Genomic DNA, 15760 nt, shown 5'->3' with positions numbered 1-15760 from the left:
TTTTAAAGTTTTCGGAGCATCAGTTTTCACAACTCTCTTTGTTCTTTAGCATCGAAATCTTTCTTGCCCAGGATTCGATGAGTCTAGTGATCTAACAGATGATGTCAACAAACTGCCTCATACAAAACCTTTCAGTGCAATGGACACGTATCACCTGGCGGGTAACGTAAACTCCCATAACGTCTGCTGGTGTAGAGTTCACAAATATTTCTCACTCCCTCACATACCAGGTACATCCCGCGCCCGGACCAACACACACACACAGTCCACGTGATGGCACCTGTTTTAGACGAGAGTCTCGGACTACTTTGGGCAGCTCCAATATTTTAGCCATGCCTTGTAGCTATATGAAACTCTTCACGTTAGTTCAGTTTAAAAAAAAAAAGGTCTCCATTACCCAGTCGAGCGTTGGGTTCAAAACGAGTTTAAAATGAACATTTTCTTTGAGACGTAATGTTCTACAGGCGAGTGGGGGGGGGGGGAAATATAGTTCCTGCCCAACTGTTTGTCGGGATATTCACTGTTGCTATGGCAACGGCCATACGTTTTTACTTTCCCTAATAGCTGGCGGATTTTGAATTTTAATACATTGCCGAGCAGCTGAGCAGGAAAAAAATGGAACCCAAGCTAGCCTTCAAACAGTATTTCTGACCAGGACAGGGTTTTTGTGCTCATTCTGTGGTGTATCCTAGTATTACATATTCATACTGCTCTAGCGACAACCTATTTAGATGTTTTCTAGAAGATTGTATTGATTGGTAGACACATTTGAACAGTTCTCCAGACCAGTCTTGAAGACTACTTAAATCCGCTCCCATTATTTCAAGTCCATTATTAAGAATTCCTGTCATCAGGATTATTGACTTTTTTCCCCCCCTGTATCACTGTTTCTCAAAATGTATTTACCAATGCCTGGTATTCTGTCATTATGACTGAAGTGACTAAGACAGTATTTCTAATATAACTTAAGACAATATTTTTAATATAACTTACTTCTTGTAACAGTTTAACGTAAATCTTAACTATTGTAACAAATTGTCCTATAACTTACGCTAACTTCTTTTAGAAGACTTGTACTACTTCTGTAGCTTCTATAACGGACATACTATTATTCAGTGTTTGTATCAGTTCTAGAACTTGACTCTTCCGACACATTTATTCTAGAACTTGACTCTTCTGACACATTTATACTAGAACTTGACTCTTCTGACACATTTATACTAGAACTTGACTCTTCTGACACATTTATACTAGAACTTCAATCTTGAAACAGACATCAACTTGAGCCTTGTTTTAAAATGAGTTCATTTAACGTAAAGCTTTGAATGAATACAATCTCTTAGCAACTTTCTCTTGTTACTAACCGTATTGTACACTTCGCAGTTCTTTCGAACTCTACTGACACATCACTGCTATCACTATCTTCTGACACATGACTGCTATCACTATCTACTGACACATGACTGCTTTCACTATCTACTGACACATGACTGCTATCACTATCTACTGACACATCACTGCTATCACTATCTACTGACACATGACTGCTATCACCATCTACTGACACATGACTGCTATCACTATCTTCTGACACATGACTGCTATCACTATCTACTGACACATGACTGCTATCACTATCTACTGACACATGACTGCTATCACTATCTACTGACACATGACTGCTATCACCATCTACTGACACATCACTGCTATCTTCACATAAACTACAATGTAAATTGCAATGTACACTTCAACGCTTAGTTGCTGCTTGATTTCAAATAAGTTTAGAAATGTGTGTGTGTGAGTGTTGACCTAGTTCACTGTGTCTTCTGGTCTTGTTTCAGTTTTCGTCTGCTTGATGTTCAGCTATTATGAAATAGGGGGGGGGGGAGGGTGTGGGCTGGGATGTGACAATTATCGACTTTCTTTTTTTTATATTTGATGACAGTAGTGTTGTGTGATGTGATGACAGTAGTGTTGTGTGATGTGATGACAGTAGTGTTGTGTGATGTGATGACAGTAGTGTTGTGTGATGTGATGACAGTAGTGTTGTGTGATGTGATGACAGTAGTGTTGTGTGATGTGATGACAGTAGTGTTGTGTGATGTGATGACAGTAGTGTTGTGTGATGTGATGACAGTAGTGTTGTGTGATGTGATGACAGTAGTGTTGTGTGATGTGATGACAGTAGTGTTGTGTGATGTGATGACAGTAGTGTTGTGTGATGTGATGACAGGAGTGTTGTGTGATGTGATGACAGTAGTGTTGTGTGATGTGATGACAGGAGTGTTGTGTGATGTGATGACAGTAGTGTTGTGTGATGTGATGACAGGAGTGTTGTGTGATGTGATGACAGTAGTGTTGTGTGATGTGATGACAGTAGTGTTGTGTGATGTGATGACAGTAGTGTTGTGTGATTTGATGACAGTAGTGTTGTGTGATGTAAAACAATTATAGGAGTGTAAGAAGTAGAACACTTGTTCTAATGTTCCATGACCTATTCAACTCTTCTTCTCCAACCATGTTAGAAACGATGGATGTGCAATAATAGATCACCAAATGAACTAGAGATCTGTATGAAAATAATAATGTAACAAAGTTTTCCTTAGCGAGTTAGTCAATGTTGAATGAAGTAGTCCACATTTCTCTTGACTAGACACTAGAATCGTTCACCAAACTTTAGAATTGCTATTCTCTTTGATATGTACAAGATGAAGAAAAAAAAAAGGCTGTGTCGTAAACCTTTTGTTTTAAATTTATACCATTTAAAAATATTTCACAAAGGTAGAGAAAATGGTTGTTGTTTTTTTTCCCGCTGTGTTCACATAGCTTCGACATAGCGCGTACATTTATTGTACTAGTGTAGAAACATGTGTTCATAGCGCTTACATTTATTGTAATAGTGTAGAAACATGTGTTCAAAGCGCTTACATTTATTGTAATAGTGTAGAAACATGTGTTCAAAGCGCTTACATTTATTGTAATAGTGTAGAAACATGTGTTCAAAGCGCTTACATTTATTGTAATAGTGTAGAAACATGTGTTCAAAGCGCTTACATTTATTGTAATAGTGTAGAAACATGTGTTCAAAGCTCTTACATTTATTGTACTAGTGTAGAAACATGTGTTCAAAGCGCTTACATTTCTTGTAATAGTGTAGAAACATGTGTTCAAAGCGCTTACATTTATTGTACCAGTGTAGAAACATGTGTTCAAAGCGCTTACATTTATTGTACTAGTGTAGAAACATGTGTTCAAAGCGCTTACATTTATTGTACTAGTGTAGAAACATGTGTTCAAAGCGCTTACATTTATTGTACTAGTGTAGAAACATGTGTTCAAAGCGCTTACATTTATTGTACTAGTGTAGAAACATGTGTTCAAAGCGCTTACATTTATTGTACTAGTGTAGAAACATGTGTTCAAAGCGCTTACATTTATTGTACTAGTGTAGAAACATGTGTTCAAAGCGCTTACATTTATTGTAATAGTGTAGAAACATGCCTTGAACACATCTTACACATAGGAGTTTTACTGTCTCTAGTTCTGTAGCCTAGGAGCTTGACATGTTTATCTCACTGACACCATTGTCCAAACTTCACACACGATCATGGAAGGAGCCAATTTGATTACCTTCAACCCATCGCCATGATACTTTCACAGAGCGTCCCAGCCTACCTTGCGGCCTAGTGTTTTGAAACCCTGGAACTTGTAATATTTGTTGTCTTTCCAGATGGTTTCCATCAGGCTGAGAGGCTCCGCCACCATTATCTGAAATTTAAGCTTTGATCTTTGTGGCCTCGCCGTGTATCTAAATCACTTCCTACTAGACCAACTTTAATGAGCTCTTTCTTGTCCTCCCGGTAGGACGTACTAGCCTTGATTAGGAAGGAGCTCAGTTTGACTTGGCTTCGCAGGCATTTAATGGGTAATTATCTCCCCTGTACCGAAGGCTTGACTAATGTGTGTTGTTCGAGTTACCCCTCTTTGATCTTATGAACCGTCAATACGTTTGTCCTCCTGATTTCAGTGAATTTTTTGTTGAAGTACTACTGTTTGTGCACCAAGCTTCACGTGCTGTGTACGTGCGTGCTTGTGTGTATGTGCGTGCTGTGTGTGTGTGTGTGCGCGCGTTTTCATTGTCTTATTCTATGTCAATGCTATTCAATCGTTGCATGAACATCCACGTCATAACTATGTGCGTCTTGAAGTCTCTGCAGCAGGGTCGGCTCAAACTATTGCGGGGCCCCTTTGCGAAACTGATTGCGCGGGGCCCAATCTGGGTAGGGATAATCATAATGTCACAATAGGATATCGTATTAGAAAATACGTTCGTTTTAGCAATAAATTTGTAATAAATGAAAGCTGACAATGTCGTGTTTTTTTTTTTTTAAATCGCGTTTAGGATTGGCACCCTAAAATGAAAATTTTGTTTATTTTAAAGAGATTTTAATTATGTCCGGAGATTTCCAAGACATTTTAAAAATATATTTTGCAATTACATGAGATGTCATGGAGGCCCTGGAAAATCAGTAGGCCGCGGAAACCCATTTATGATGGTTTAATTTAATAATTCAGACTTGGAATTATCGCGGGGCCTATGTAAGTGCAGTGGTCTAAGTCCAGCCCTGCTCTGGGGAATGGCAACATTAGTCATAGGACGTCACGATAGCGTTATCTCGCTTCTTCTTGTATAAAAACATTATTCATTTTTCCTTTCTTCTGATGTCTGTTTATATCATCAGAGTTTAGAAATATCTTGCAAATGAGAGAGCGTGCACCAAAGTTTATAAATATCTTGGAAGTGAGAGAGCGTGCACCAAAGTTTATAAATATCTTGAGATTGAGAGAGCGTGCACCAAAGTTTATAAATATCTTGCAAGTGAGAGAGCGTGCACCAAAGTTTATAAATATCTTGAGATTGAGAGAGCGTGCACCAAAGTTTATAAATATCTTGGAAGTGAGAGAGCGTGCACCAAAGTTTATAAATATCTTGGAAGTGAGAGAACGTGCACCAAAGTTTAGAAATATCTTGCAATTGAGAGAGCGTGCTCCAAAGTTTAGAAATATCTTGAGATTGAGAGAGCGTGCACCAAAGTTTAGAAATATCTTGCGATTGATTGAGCGTGCACCAAAGCTTAGAAATATCTTGCGATTGAGAGAGCGTGCACCAAAGTTTAGAAATATCTTGAGATTGAGAGAGCGTGCACCAAAGTTTAGAAATATCTTGCGATTGAGAGAGCGTGCACCAAAGTTTAGAAATATCTTGCGATTGATTGAGCGTGCACCAAAGTTTAGAAATATCTTGCGATTGAGAGAGTGTACACCAAAGTTTAGAAATATCTTGCAAGTTCTTATTCTTCTTCTTCATCGTTCTCATTGTTATGTTGGAGTGTGAGAGTGTGCACCAAAGTTTATAAATATCTTGCAAGTGAGAGAGCGTGCACCAAAGTTTATAAATATCTTGCAAGTGAGTGTGCACCAAAGTTTATAAGTTTATATGTTCTCGTAAAAAAAAATCCCCCACACTGCCCCCTCCCTTGGGGAAAATTGAACTGAGACAAGTGTAGCCTGACCGAATCGCCACTTTGACATCATTCACTGTCCTGGTTCACATCTTCTTGGAGTTAACTTCTTGATGCTGACATTTCAATTCTGGAGTACAACGCGTACGCAGACCCAGCCCAACCCCATAATCTGTGCCACTGTCGAGACAATGCTGAGTCTCAAGTCAACACAGAACACTGTCTTGTCAAGACAACCCGCTGACAGTTATTGTCTCTACACTCCACTAATAACTTCAAACAGGAATGCTGGGTTCATTGATTTCTGTCGGGCGCCATCCCGCCCCTGCTGTCTCACTTAGTGGATCTCATTCTGCTGACAATAGGGTCTCTATATTAACATAGGTGACGCTATTCTTAGCTCGTTGATATTCAGATAGAACAGCATGTACATTGGATTGTTTTGTTTTTTCTTCGGACACTTTGACAAGATTTGTAGACTGTATAGGAAAACATTAATCATGTCTAGATTAGTAGATTACTAAAGTTAGTCCTTAATCATGCTAGACTAGTAGACTTACTAATAGTTAGTACTGAATCAGGTCTAGATTAGTAGGTTTACTTAGTTAGTCCTTAATCAGGTATACATTGGTAAATTGCCAAAGTTAGTCCCTAATTAATCAGGTCTAGATTAATAGGCTTACTAAAAGATAGTCCTTAATTCAAGTCTAGATGGTTTAGCTCTTGTATTTTGAGGATTCTTTTATCGTGGACTTTGTCTTTCTCTGTTGACACAAGGCACCAGCTCCCAGTGTATTGACTTAATGTTCTTGGGATTGATCCTCTACTAGCGAGTCTGGGACACCGCTAGCCCTTTGCTTTATTATGGTCTAAAGATCTATACTCTTTGTTGTTAAATGTATGGTTTAGCGCTTGTGTGGTCTAAAGATCTATTCTGTTAGTTGTTTGGTGGATGGTTTAGTTCTTGTATGTTGATCTTTAGGTCAGTCGGTCTTTATTTTTCGGGATAAATCATTTAATTATCTTTCTTGACATAACGTTCTTAGTTCGTGTACAAACGTCAAACTGTTTTCAGTTGACAATTCTTTTTACCACTTACATGAATCTAGAATTATTGGTTGGATCTAAACATTTCTCTGTGTATTCTTCTTTTAAAAAAATATTTTTATAGTGTTACGAAAATATTTGCTGGTAAAATTTATTTTTTTTTATTATTCTCTGCCCCCCCCCCTTTCCTCATTTTTTTGTTCTCTTCACGTGCTGCTGTACGGTTAAGATCCAGAGTACTATGACGATTGGTCTTGGTAGCGTTCCTTTGGTTTGATCTCATCTGTTCTGATGTGTACCGGCGTATTATGTGTCATGAATTTCAGAAGTAGGATGTACCATTCACTCTAAGTCCGGCCGTTTCTATAATCACATAGCAAGTTCATTTATTTACATTCCAAAAGTGCACTTCGAAAACACGCAAAGATACTTCCATAGTTGTCAGATTTACACACACACAGAGAAACTTTCACAAAGTTAAATTGTATGCAATGTCACTTACAAACCCCACCAGGGGCTTGTTTCCGTACATTGGCAATATAGCGGCAAGACTACTATAGTGCTTATATTGCTGCTGCACATGCACCTTGTTTCTTCACTTCCGGTACATATTATTTTTTCCTTTTCCTTGTAAAGGCAAAGCTCATGGTAAGGTCAAACTATGTCTATGTAGCATCATCCAGACAGATTGTGGCGGATGTCAGGTGGCGGCCCACATCTAAGGGTCTGACAAGGCGTGGAAGCACGACCATGTCCAGACTTAAGATTGGCCACACCTACATCATGCACTCCTTTGTGCTGAAGTGAGAGGAGCCCCCACTTGGTGAGTACTGTGACTCTCGCCTCACCGTGGAACATATCCTCATTGATTGCCCCAGATACCAGGATATTAGGGGACAATTTTTCAGAGCGCACAACTTAAAAACAGTGTTCGACAGTGTCGACCCTGGGAAGGTACTGGGCTTTGTCCGGGAGGTGGGGTTGTCTACGAAGTTTTGATTTGTGATATTGTGAACATATAATATTTACATAAGATTTTTACTAAATTATTAAATTTTCACTACCTTTAGTATTTTAACTTTGAATAGACCTTGTTTTTTAATAACTTAACTCAATAAAATTTAGGTCTTGTGGTATGAAGGGAGCGTAACCTTTTAGGGATTACGGGCACGACATGGCCTAAAGTGTGCCAATGTGCCAAAAACTCAACCTCTATTAAGTTGGTGGTACTTTGTCTGGCTTGCAGCTCTACTCCGTTCTCCAGCATTGTAGCTCAGAATCTTGTTCTCAGTGTTCTCCGAGGAAGTGATTAACTTGTAGACATTGGAGTGATGACCGACAATAGATAGCTAATAACATGATAACATCACTCCACTGAATAGTTTGTTCCAGTAATAGATAGCTAATAACATGATAACATCACTCCACTGAATAGTTTGTTCCAGTAATAGATAGCTAATAACATGATAACATCACTCCACTGAATAGTTTGTTCCTGTAATAGATAGCTAATAACATGATAACATCACTCCACTGAATAGTTTGTTCCAGTAATAGATAGCTAATAACATGATAACATCACTCCACTGAATAGTTTGTTCCAGTAATAGATAGCTAATAACATGATAACATCACTCCACTGAATAGTTTGTTCCTGTAATAGATAGCTAATAACATGATAACATCACTCCACTGAATAGTTTGTTCCAGTAATAGATAGCTAATAACATGATAACATCACCCCACTGAATAGTTTGTTCCAGTAATAGATTGCTAATAACATGATAACATCACCCCACTGAATAGTTTGTTCCAGTAATAGATAGCTAATAACATGATAACATCACCCCACTGAATAGTTTGTTCCAGTAATAGATAGCTAATAACATGATAACATCACCCCACTGAATAGTTTGTTCCAGTAATAGATAGCTAATAACATGATAACATCACCCCACTGAATAGTTTGTTCCAGTAATAGATAGCTAATAACATGATAACATCACTCCACTGAATAGTTTGTTCCTGTAATAGATAGCTAATAACATGATAACATCACTCAACTGAATAGTTTGTTCCAGTAATAGATAGCTAATAACATGATAACATCACCCCACTGAATAGTTTGTTCCAGTAATAGATAGCTAATAACATGATAACATCACCCCACTGAATAGTTTGTTCCAGTACTAGATAGCTAATAACATGATAACATCACCCCACTGAATAGTTTGTTCCAGTAATAGATAGCTAATAACATGATAACATCACCCCACTGAATAGTTTGTTCCAGTAATAGATAGCTAATAACATGATAACATCACCCCACTGAATAGTTTGTTCCAGTAATAGATAGCTAATAACATGATAACATCACCCCACTGAATAGTTTGTTCCAGTAATAGATAGCTAATAACATGATAACATCACCCCACTGAATAGTTTGTTCCAGTAATAGATAGCTAATAACATGATAACATCACCCCACTGAATAGTTTGTTCCAGTAATAGATAGCTAATAACATGATAACATCACTCAACTGTTTGTTCTTGTACTCGATCTCTTACATTCCATAATGCTATCGGGAATCTTGGAGTCAATCTGCGGTGTTTGTCTCTGGCATCCAATGTAGTTGTCCTCTTAAAGAGTCCTGCAAATTTCCTACAACATCTGGCCGAGCATCATTTAGTTCTTGGAAGATAGTATGTACATCGGCAGGTGGAACAAATGAGATTTGGCGAGATAAGAAAAGTGATCGCCAGCTTAACTACTCCTGACACACCCTAAGGTTGCCAACGTTGCGGCAAGAGACGCCCTGGTTTGATCAAAGAGAGATGCTGCAGATAATCAAGATTTCTGATTATACTATAACACAAATGCCATAACACACATCATCATCATATACCTCTTTTTTTTTTTCTTTTTTTTGCCAAGCTATGCATTTTTAAACATTGGTGAAATAGGAGAATGAGATAACATTTTAAAGTACTTTCTTTCTTAACTTATCTTTATCTTATATAATACAGACGTTACTTCAAAAAAGAATATGATTACGCCCTACGCGTCATGCATGTTAATCAATGATTTAAATTCTGCCAAGTCACTGTTTTTTCCTGGCTGGCTCAGGCAATCCATTCCATGCTCTAATAGCACTTGACTTTGTATACATACACTAGTTATTAAGCTCAATTCTTTGCAATTATGGCATAATTTCACATCTATTGATATTATACAAAATTGTGCTGCCCAGGAATTTCGTTTACTAAAATATGGAAATTTCGCTCTATTTGGTCGGGTCACTCTTTATTAGCACTGAACGTCGGTTGACTCCAGTAAGACCGTGTTGGTACTAACTATAATAGAGTATGGTTTTTTAGTTCCACAGTAATGAGATTTAGTCCTTAGTACCGGCTGAACTAACGTCAACACAAAAGTCCAGCAGTAAATGTGGTCATCTGTCTAGTAATGGCGTTGATCTGATGTGGTCAGTTCCGTGCCCTTAAGTGAACTCTTCTGCCTGCTAGAAGGAGGATAGAGTTACAAAGGGACAGGGCAATTACTTCCCACGTCCAGTGAAAGACTTGGTCAGTGATCCAGTTGACCAGCCTTATTCCACATTTCACACAGTAGACAGTCTCAGTTATGGGGCTCAATTCTCTTTCTCTAATGCACTGGGTCTCAAACATTTTCTGATAGTCGTCCATGAGAATGATTAGATTCAAATGTTCAGTCTCGTCTTAGTTTAAAAAGTGAGCACTACCATCACCAACAACAAAAACAACAACAAAAGAAATGTAAATTGTTGTTGTGGTGTACTGTGTTCTTTGGTAAGTGGTAAATAAATACAAAATAAATATAAAAAAAACACGCTTTTATTAGGAAATAATCATTTTTGAGAGGTAATTACCAAATCCATTACAGTTTTCTTTTTAATCTTCTTATAAACTATAAAGTAGAAAGTAAGGCGTATGTATGTATGTGTGTGTGTGTCGGAGTATATCAGAGATATACCGGTTTCTTTTTAGAGATGTACAGGTTTCTTTTTAGAGATGTACAGGTTTCTTTTTAGAGATGTACAGGTTTCTTTTTAGAGATGTACAGGTTTCTTTTTAGAGATGTACAGGTTTCTTTTTAGAGATGTACAGGTTTCTTTTTAGAGATGTACAGGTTTCTTTTTAGAGATGTACAGGTTTCTTTTTAGAGATGTACAGGTTTCTTTTTAGAGATGTACACGTTTCTTTTTAGAGATGTACAGGTTTCTTTTTAGAGATGTACAGGTTTCTTTTTAGAGATGTACAGGTTTCTTTTTAGAGATGTACAGGTTTCTTTTTAGAGATGTACAGGTTTCTTTTTAGAGATGTACCGGTTTCTTTTTAGAGATGTACCGGTTTCTTTTTAGAGATGTACCGGTTTCTTTTTAGAGATGTACCGGTTTCTTTTTAGAGATGTACAGGTTTCTTTTTAGAGATGTACAGGTTTCTTTTTAGAGATGTACAGGTTTCTTTTTAGAGATGTACCGGTTTCTTTTTAGAGATGCACAGGTTTCTTTTTAGAGATGTACCGGTTTCTTTTTAGAGATGTACCGGTTTCTTTTTAGAGATGTACCGGTTTCTTTTTAGAGATGTACAGGTTTCTTTTTAGAGATGTACCGGTTTCTTTTTAGAGATGTACAGGTTTCTTTTTAGAGATGTACAGGTTTCTTTTTAGAGATGTACCGGTTTCTTTTTAGAGATGTACCGGTTTCTTTTTAGAGATGTACCGGTTTCTTTTTAGAGATGTACAGGTTTCTTTTTAGAGATGTACAGGTTTCTTTTTAGAGATGTACCGGTTTCTTTTTAGAGATGCGCATGTTTATTTTCAGAGATGCACAGGTTTCTTTTCAGAGATGCACAGGTTTCTTTTCAGAGATGCACAGGTTTCTTTTTAGAGATGTACACGTTTCTTTTTAGAGATGTACACGTTTCTTTTTAGAGATGTACACGTTTCTTTTTAAGAGCTACACGTTTCTTTTCCTATATTCGCATGTTTGTATATTAAAGATGTACACATGTTTTACATGATCAGATTAAAGATCTGTGAACATTTTTTTTAAAGTATTTTTTTTTACATTTTAAACTGAAGATTCATTAAGATAATGAATGAGGATATGGATGTCAAACGATGTGGGACAGTCTGATGAAGTAATGATTTGTCTACATGCACATATATAAGAAAATAGACTGTGTTTACACTAGTTTACATACATAGGCTGCCTGGTGTGATTGTGTTTTGTTTCCTATTGAGTCTACACATTATGAACTCTTGAGGGGGTTATGTTTTATTGCATTCAGTCACACGTATGTTGAAATCGTGATAACTGTCACACAAAACAAATGTAATGACCAACATGTCGAAATGAGTTGTGTACTTTTGTTTAAACTTTATTAAGAAATATATTTTCAGAAATTCTGCTTTTGACTGACACTGGTTGACTCTATCTCATTTATTTACCAGTCAAGTCTAGTAAACAGTTTGATTTTACAACAATAGATCTGTGTATATCATTTTATCTTATCTTTTAAAAAATGGCTTCGGTCTTTGACAACTTAAGTCTTACTCGTCAATAAAGGTTTCTACTGTCACCTGACCTCTCCTACACTCTCTGTATTTTTTTTTATCACTCTTTCTCTGATCCACTCTTCCTCTCTTTGTCTCTCCCTCTCTCTGTCGCTTTCTTTATCTCTAATTCTTTGATTCTTTCTCTCCCTTTTTTTTATTTTCTGTATAACTTGATAAGAAAAATGTTTGTTGGAACTTATAGGGCATATGTGTATTTCAAGATTTGAGAACCATTGTAGATCTGTGTGTTGTTCGAAATGACAATAAAGCATCAAGTCAAAGTTTACTTAGGAACTAGATCAGAACTTTTCATTATTATGGCATTATGTCTTCGCGCAAGGTTCAAGTATATCTCTGTTCCTCTCTATTTTTCTCTCTCTCTCTTTCTTTATCTCTCTCCCTCAATCTCTCTCTCTCTGGCTCATCCCAAAAAACTTCACTTGAGGCATTCATTAAGCATTACCCTAGGGCCCTCATTAGCTAGTGGCTATGCCAAATACTTAACAGTTAAGGGAGTCCGTAAATACTATTTGGATCTACTAATGAGGCTGGAATGAAAGACCTGTTTTAGTTCAAGAACTTAATAAAGGGAGCAATTTGTCAAGTTGATTGTGTTGTATGTCTTAGTAAAATGTTTTATTTTTAGTTTCATCTACCAAGAAACTCTATAAACCAAGACACCTCTAATGTTTAGTCTTATTATCAAGAAACTCTATAAACCAAGACACCTCCAATGTTTAGTCTTATTATCAAGACAATCTATAAACCAAGACACCTCCAATGTTTAGTCTTATTATCAAGACAATCTATAAACCAAGACACCTCCAATGTTTAGTCTTATTATCAAGACACTCTATAAACCAAGACACCTCCAATGTTTAGTCTTATTATCAAGACAATCTATAAACCAAGACACCTCTAATGTTTAGTCTTATTATCAAGACAATCTATAAACCAAGACACCTCTAATGTTTAGTCTTATTATCAAGACAATCTATAAACCAAGACACCTCTAATGTTTAGTCTTATTATCAAGACACTCTATAAACCAAAACACCTCTAATGTTTAGTCTTATTATCAAGACACTCTATAAACCAAGACACCTCTAATGTTTAGTCTTATTATCAAGACAATCTATAAACCAAGACACCTCTAATGTTTAGTCTTATTATCAAGACACTCTATAAACCAAGACACCGCCAATGTTTAGTCTTATTATCAAGACACTCTATAAACCAAGACACCTCCAATGTTTAGTCTTATTATCAAGACACTCTATAAACCAAGACACCTCCAATGTTTAGTCTTATTATCAAGACACTCTATAAACCAAAACACCTCTAATGTTTAGTCTTATTATCAAGACACTCTATAAACCAAGACACCTCTAATGTTTAGTCTTATTATTAAGACAATCTATAAACCAAGACACCTCTAATGTTTAGTCTTATTATCAAGACAATCTATAAACCAAGACACCTCTAATGTTTAGTCTTATTATCAAGACACTCTATAAACCAAGACACCTCCAATGTTTAGTCTTATTATCAAGACACTCTATAAACCAAGACACCTCCAATGTTTAGTCTTATTATCAAGACACTCTATAAACCAAGACACCTCCAATGTTTAGTCTTATTATCAAGACTCTCTATAAACCAAGACACCTCTAATGTTTAGTCTTATTATCAAGACACTCTATAAACCAAGACACCTCTAATGTTTAGTCTTATTATCAAGACACTCTATAAACCAAGACACCTCCAATGTTTAGTCTTATTCTGCTCACTGTTGCTTTGTTTTAGGTTTTGTGTAATGTTTAGTCTTATTATCAAGACACTCTATAAGCCAAGACACCTCCAATTTTTAGTCTTATTATCAAGACACTCTATAAACCAAGACACCTCCAATGTTTAGTCTTATTATCAAGACTTTCTATAAACCAAGACACCTCTAATGTTTAGTCTTATTATCAAGACACTCTATAAACCAAGACACCTCTAATGTTTAGTCTTATTATCAAGACACTCTATAAACCAAAACACCTCTAATGTTTAGTCTTATTATCAAGACACTCTATAAACCAAGACACCTCCAATGTTTAGTCTTATTATCAAGACACTATAAACCAAGACACCTCCAATGTTTAGTCTTATTCTGCTCACTGTTGCTTTGTTTTAGGTTTGGTGTAATGTTTAGTCTTATTATCAAGACACTCTATAAACCAAGACACCTCCAATGTTTAGTCTTATTATCAAGACACTCTATAAACCAAGACACCTCCAATGTTTAGTCTTATTATCAAGACTCTCTATAAACCAAGACACCTCTAATGTTTAGTCTTATTATCAAGACACTCTATAAACCAAGACACCTCTAATGTTTAGTCTTATTATCAAGACACTCTATAAACCAAGACACCTCTAATGTTTAGTCTTATTATCAAGACACTCTATAAACCAAGACACCTCCAATGTTTAGTCTTATTATCAAGACACTATAAAACAAGACACCTCCAATGTTTAGTCTTATTCTGCTCACTGTTGCTTTGTTTTAGGTTTGGTGTCCAGAAACTTCCCATCTACATCAACATGGTCAGAGAGCCGCTGGACAGGCTGATATCCTACTACTATTTTGTCCGCTTTGGTGACGACTTCCGGCCTACTTTGAGGAGGAAGAAGTCTTGGGATAACGAGGTCAGTTTGGACGTGACTGTGTCACATTGTCTACGAGTGTGTGTGTTTTGTTCTAAACATTTGATTAACACACGTCCTGATGATGTCATTGTTTGAGTTCCACACCTACTTGTCATACACTTTGAAGCTCCAGGATTCGTCCTCTTATATTTTCTTGTTTGTAAAGTGTAGCGTGGGACGCTCTACAGACGTCCTATTGATAATATTTTCTTGTTGTGTACCATGACATGCACTACAGACGTCCTGTTAATATTTTCTTGTGTACCATGACATGCTCTACAGACGTCCTGTTGATAATATTTTCTTGTTGTGTACCATGACATGCACTACAGACGTCCTGTTAATATTTTCTTGTGTACCATGACATGCTCTACAGACGTCCTGTTGATAATATTTTCTTGTTGTGTACCATGACGTGCTCTACAGACGTCCTGTTGATAATATTTTCTTGTTGTGTACCATGAGATGCTCTACTGACGTCCTGTTGATAATATTTTCTTGTTGTGTACCATGAGATGCTCTACAGACGTCCTGTTGATAATATTTTCTTGTTGTGTACCATGAGATGCTCTACAGACGTCCTGTTGATAATATTTTCTTGTTTGTAAAGTGTACCGTGAGACGCTTTACAGACGTTCTTTAAAATAATGTTCCTCTCGCCTATCCCGTACATGAGGTATTGACCATCTTTCTCTATTCCTCACTGTCTTTTGGCCTTGGGTATCATCAATGGCAGAACCGTCCATTCTTTTATGTTGTCTTCCCATCGCTTTCTCTTGTCTTTTTTTCTTCTTCCTGGTACTGCTCCCTGAAGGAAGGTCTTTGTGAGTCCTTAATACCTTGTGATAGGGCCATAAAGTTTTAGTTTAAGTGTTTTACGACAGTAGTTAGC

At 36.8% G+C, this 15760-nt stretch overlaps 1 protein-coding gene across 1 annotated transcript in view; it reads left to right on the top strand.

Annotated features, from left to right (window-relative positions):
* Window positions 1-15760, top strand: part of LOC106072077 (heparan sulfate 2-O-sulfotransferase 1-like) — a 73092-nt gene that overhangs the window by 48288 nt on the left and 9044 nt on the right. The window contains exon 4 of the mRNA XM_056041180.1: window positions 14730-14868. Within this exon, the coding sequence (XP_055897155.1) occupies window positions 14730-14868 (139 nt within the window). The remainder of the gene's footprint in view (window positions 1-14729; window positions 14869-15760) is intronic.

Source organism: Biomphalaria glabrata, chromosome 9 (assembly GCF_947242115.1).
Source record: "Biomphalaria glabrata chromosome 9, xgBioGlab47.1, whole genome shotgun sequence".
In the NCBI taxonomy this organism is placed as follows: Eukaryota; Metazoa; Mollusca; class Gastropoda; family Planorbidae; genus Biomphalaria; species Biomphalaria glabrata.
Note: the sequence above shows the minus strand (reverse complement) of the source record. Positions and strands in the feature narration are given on the sequence as shown.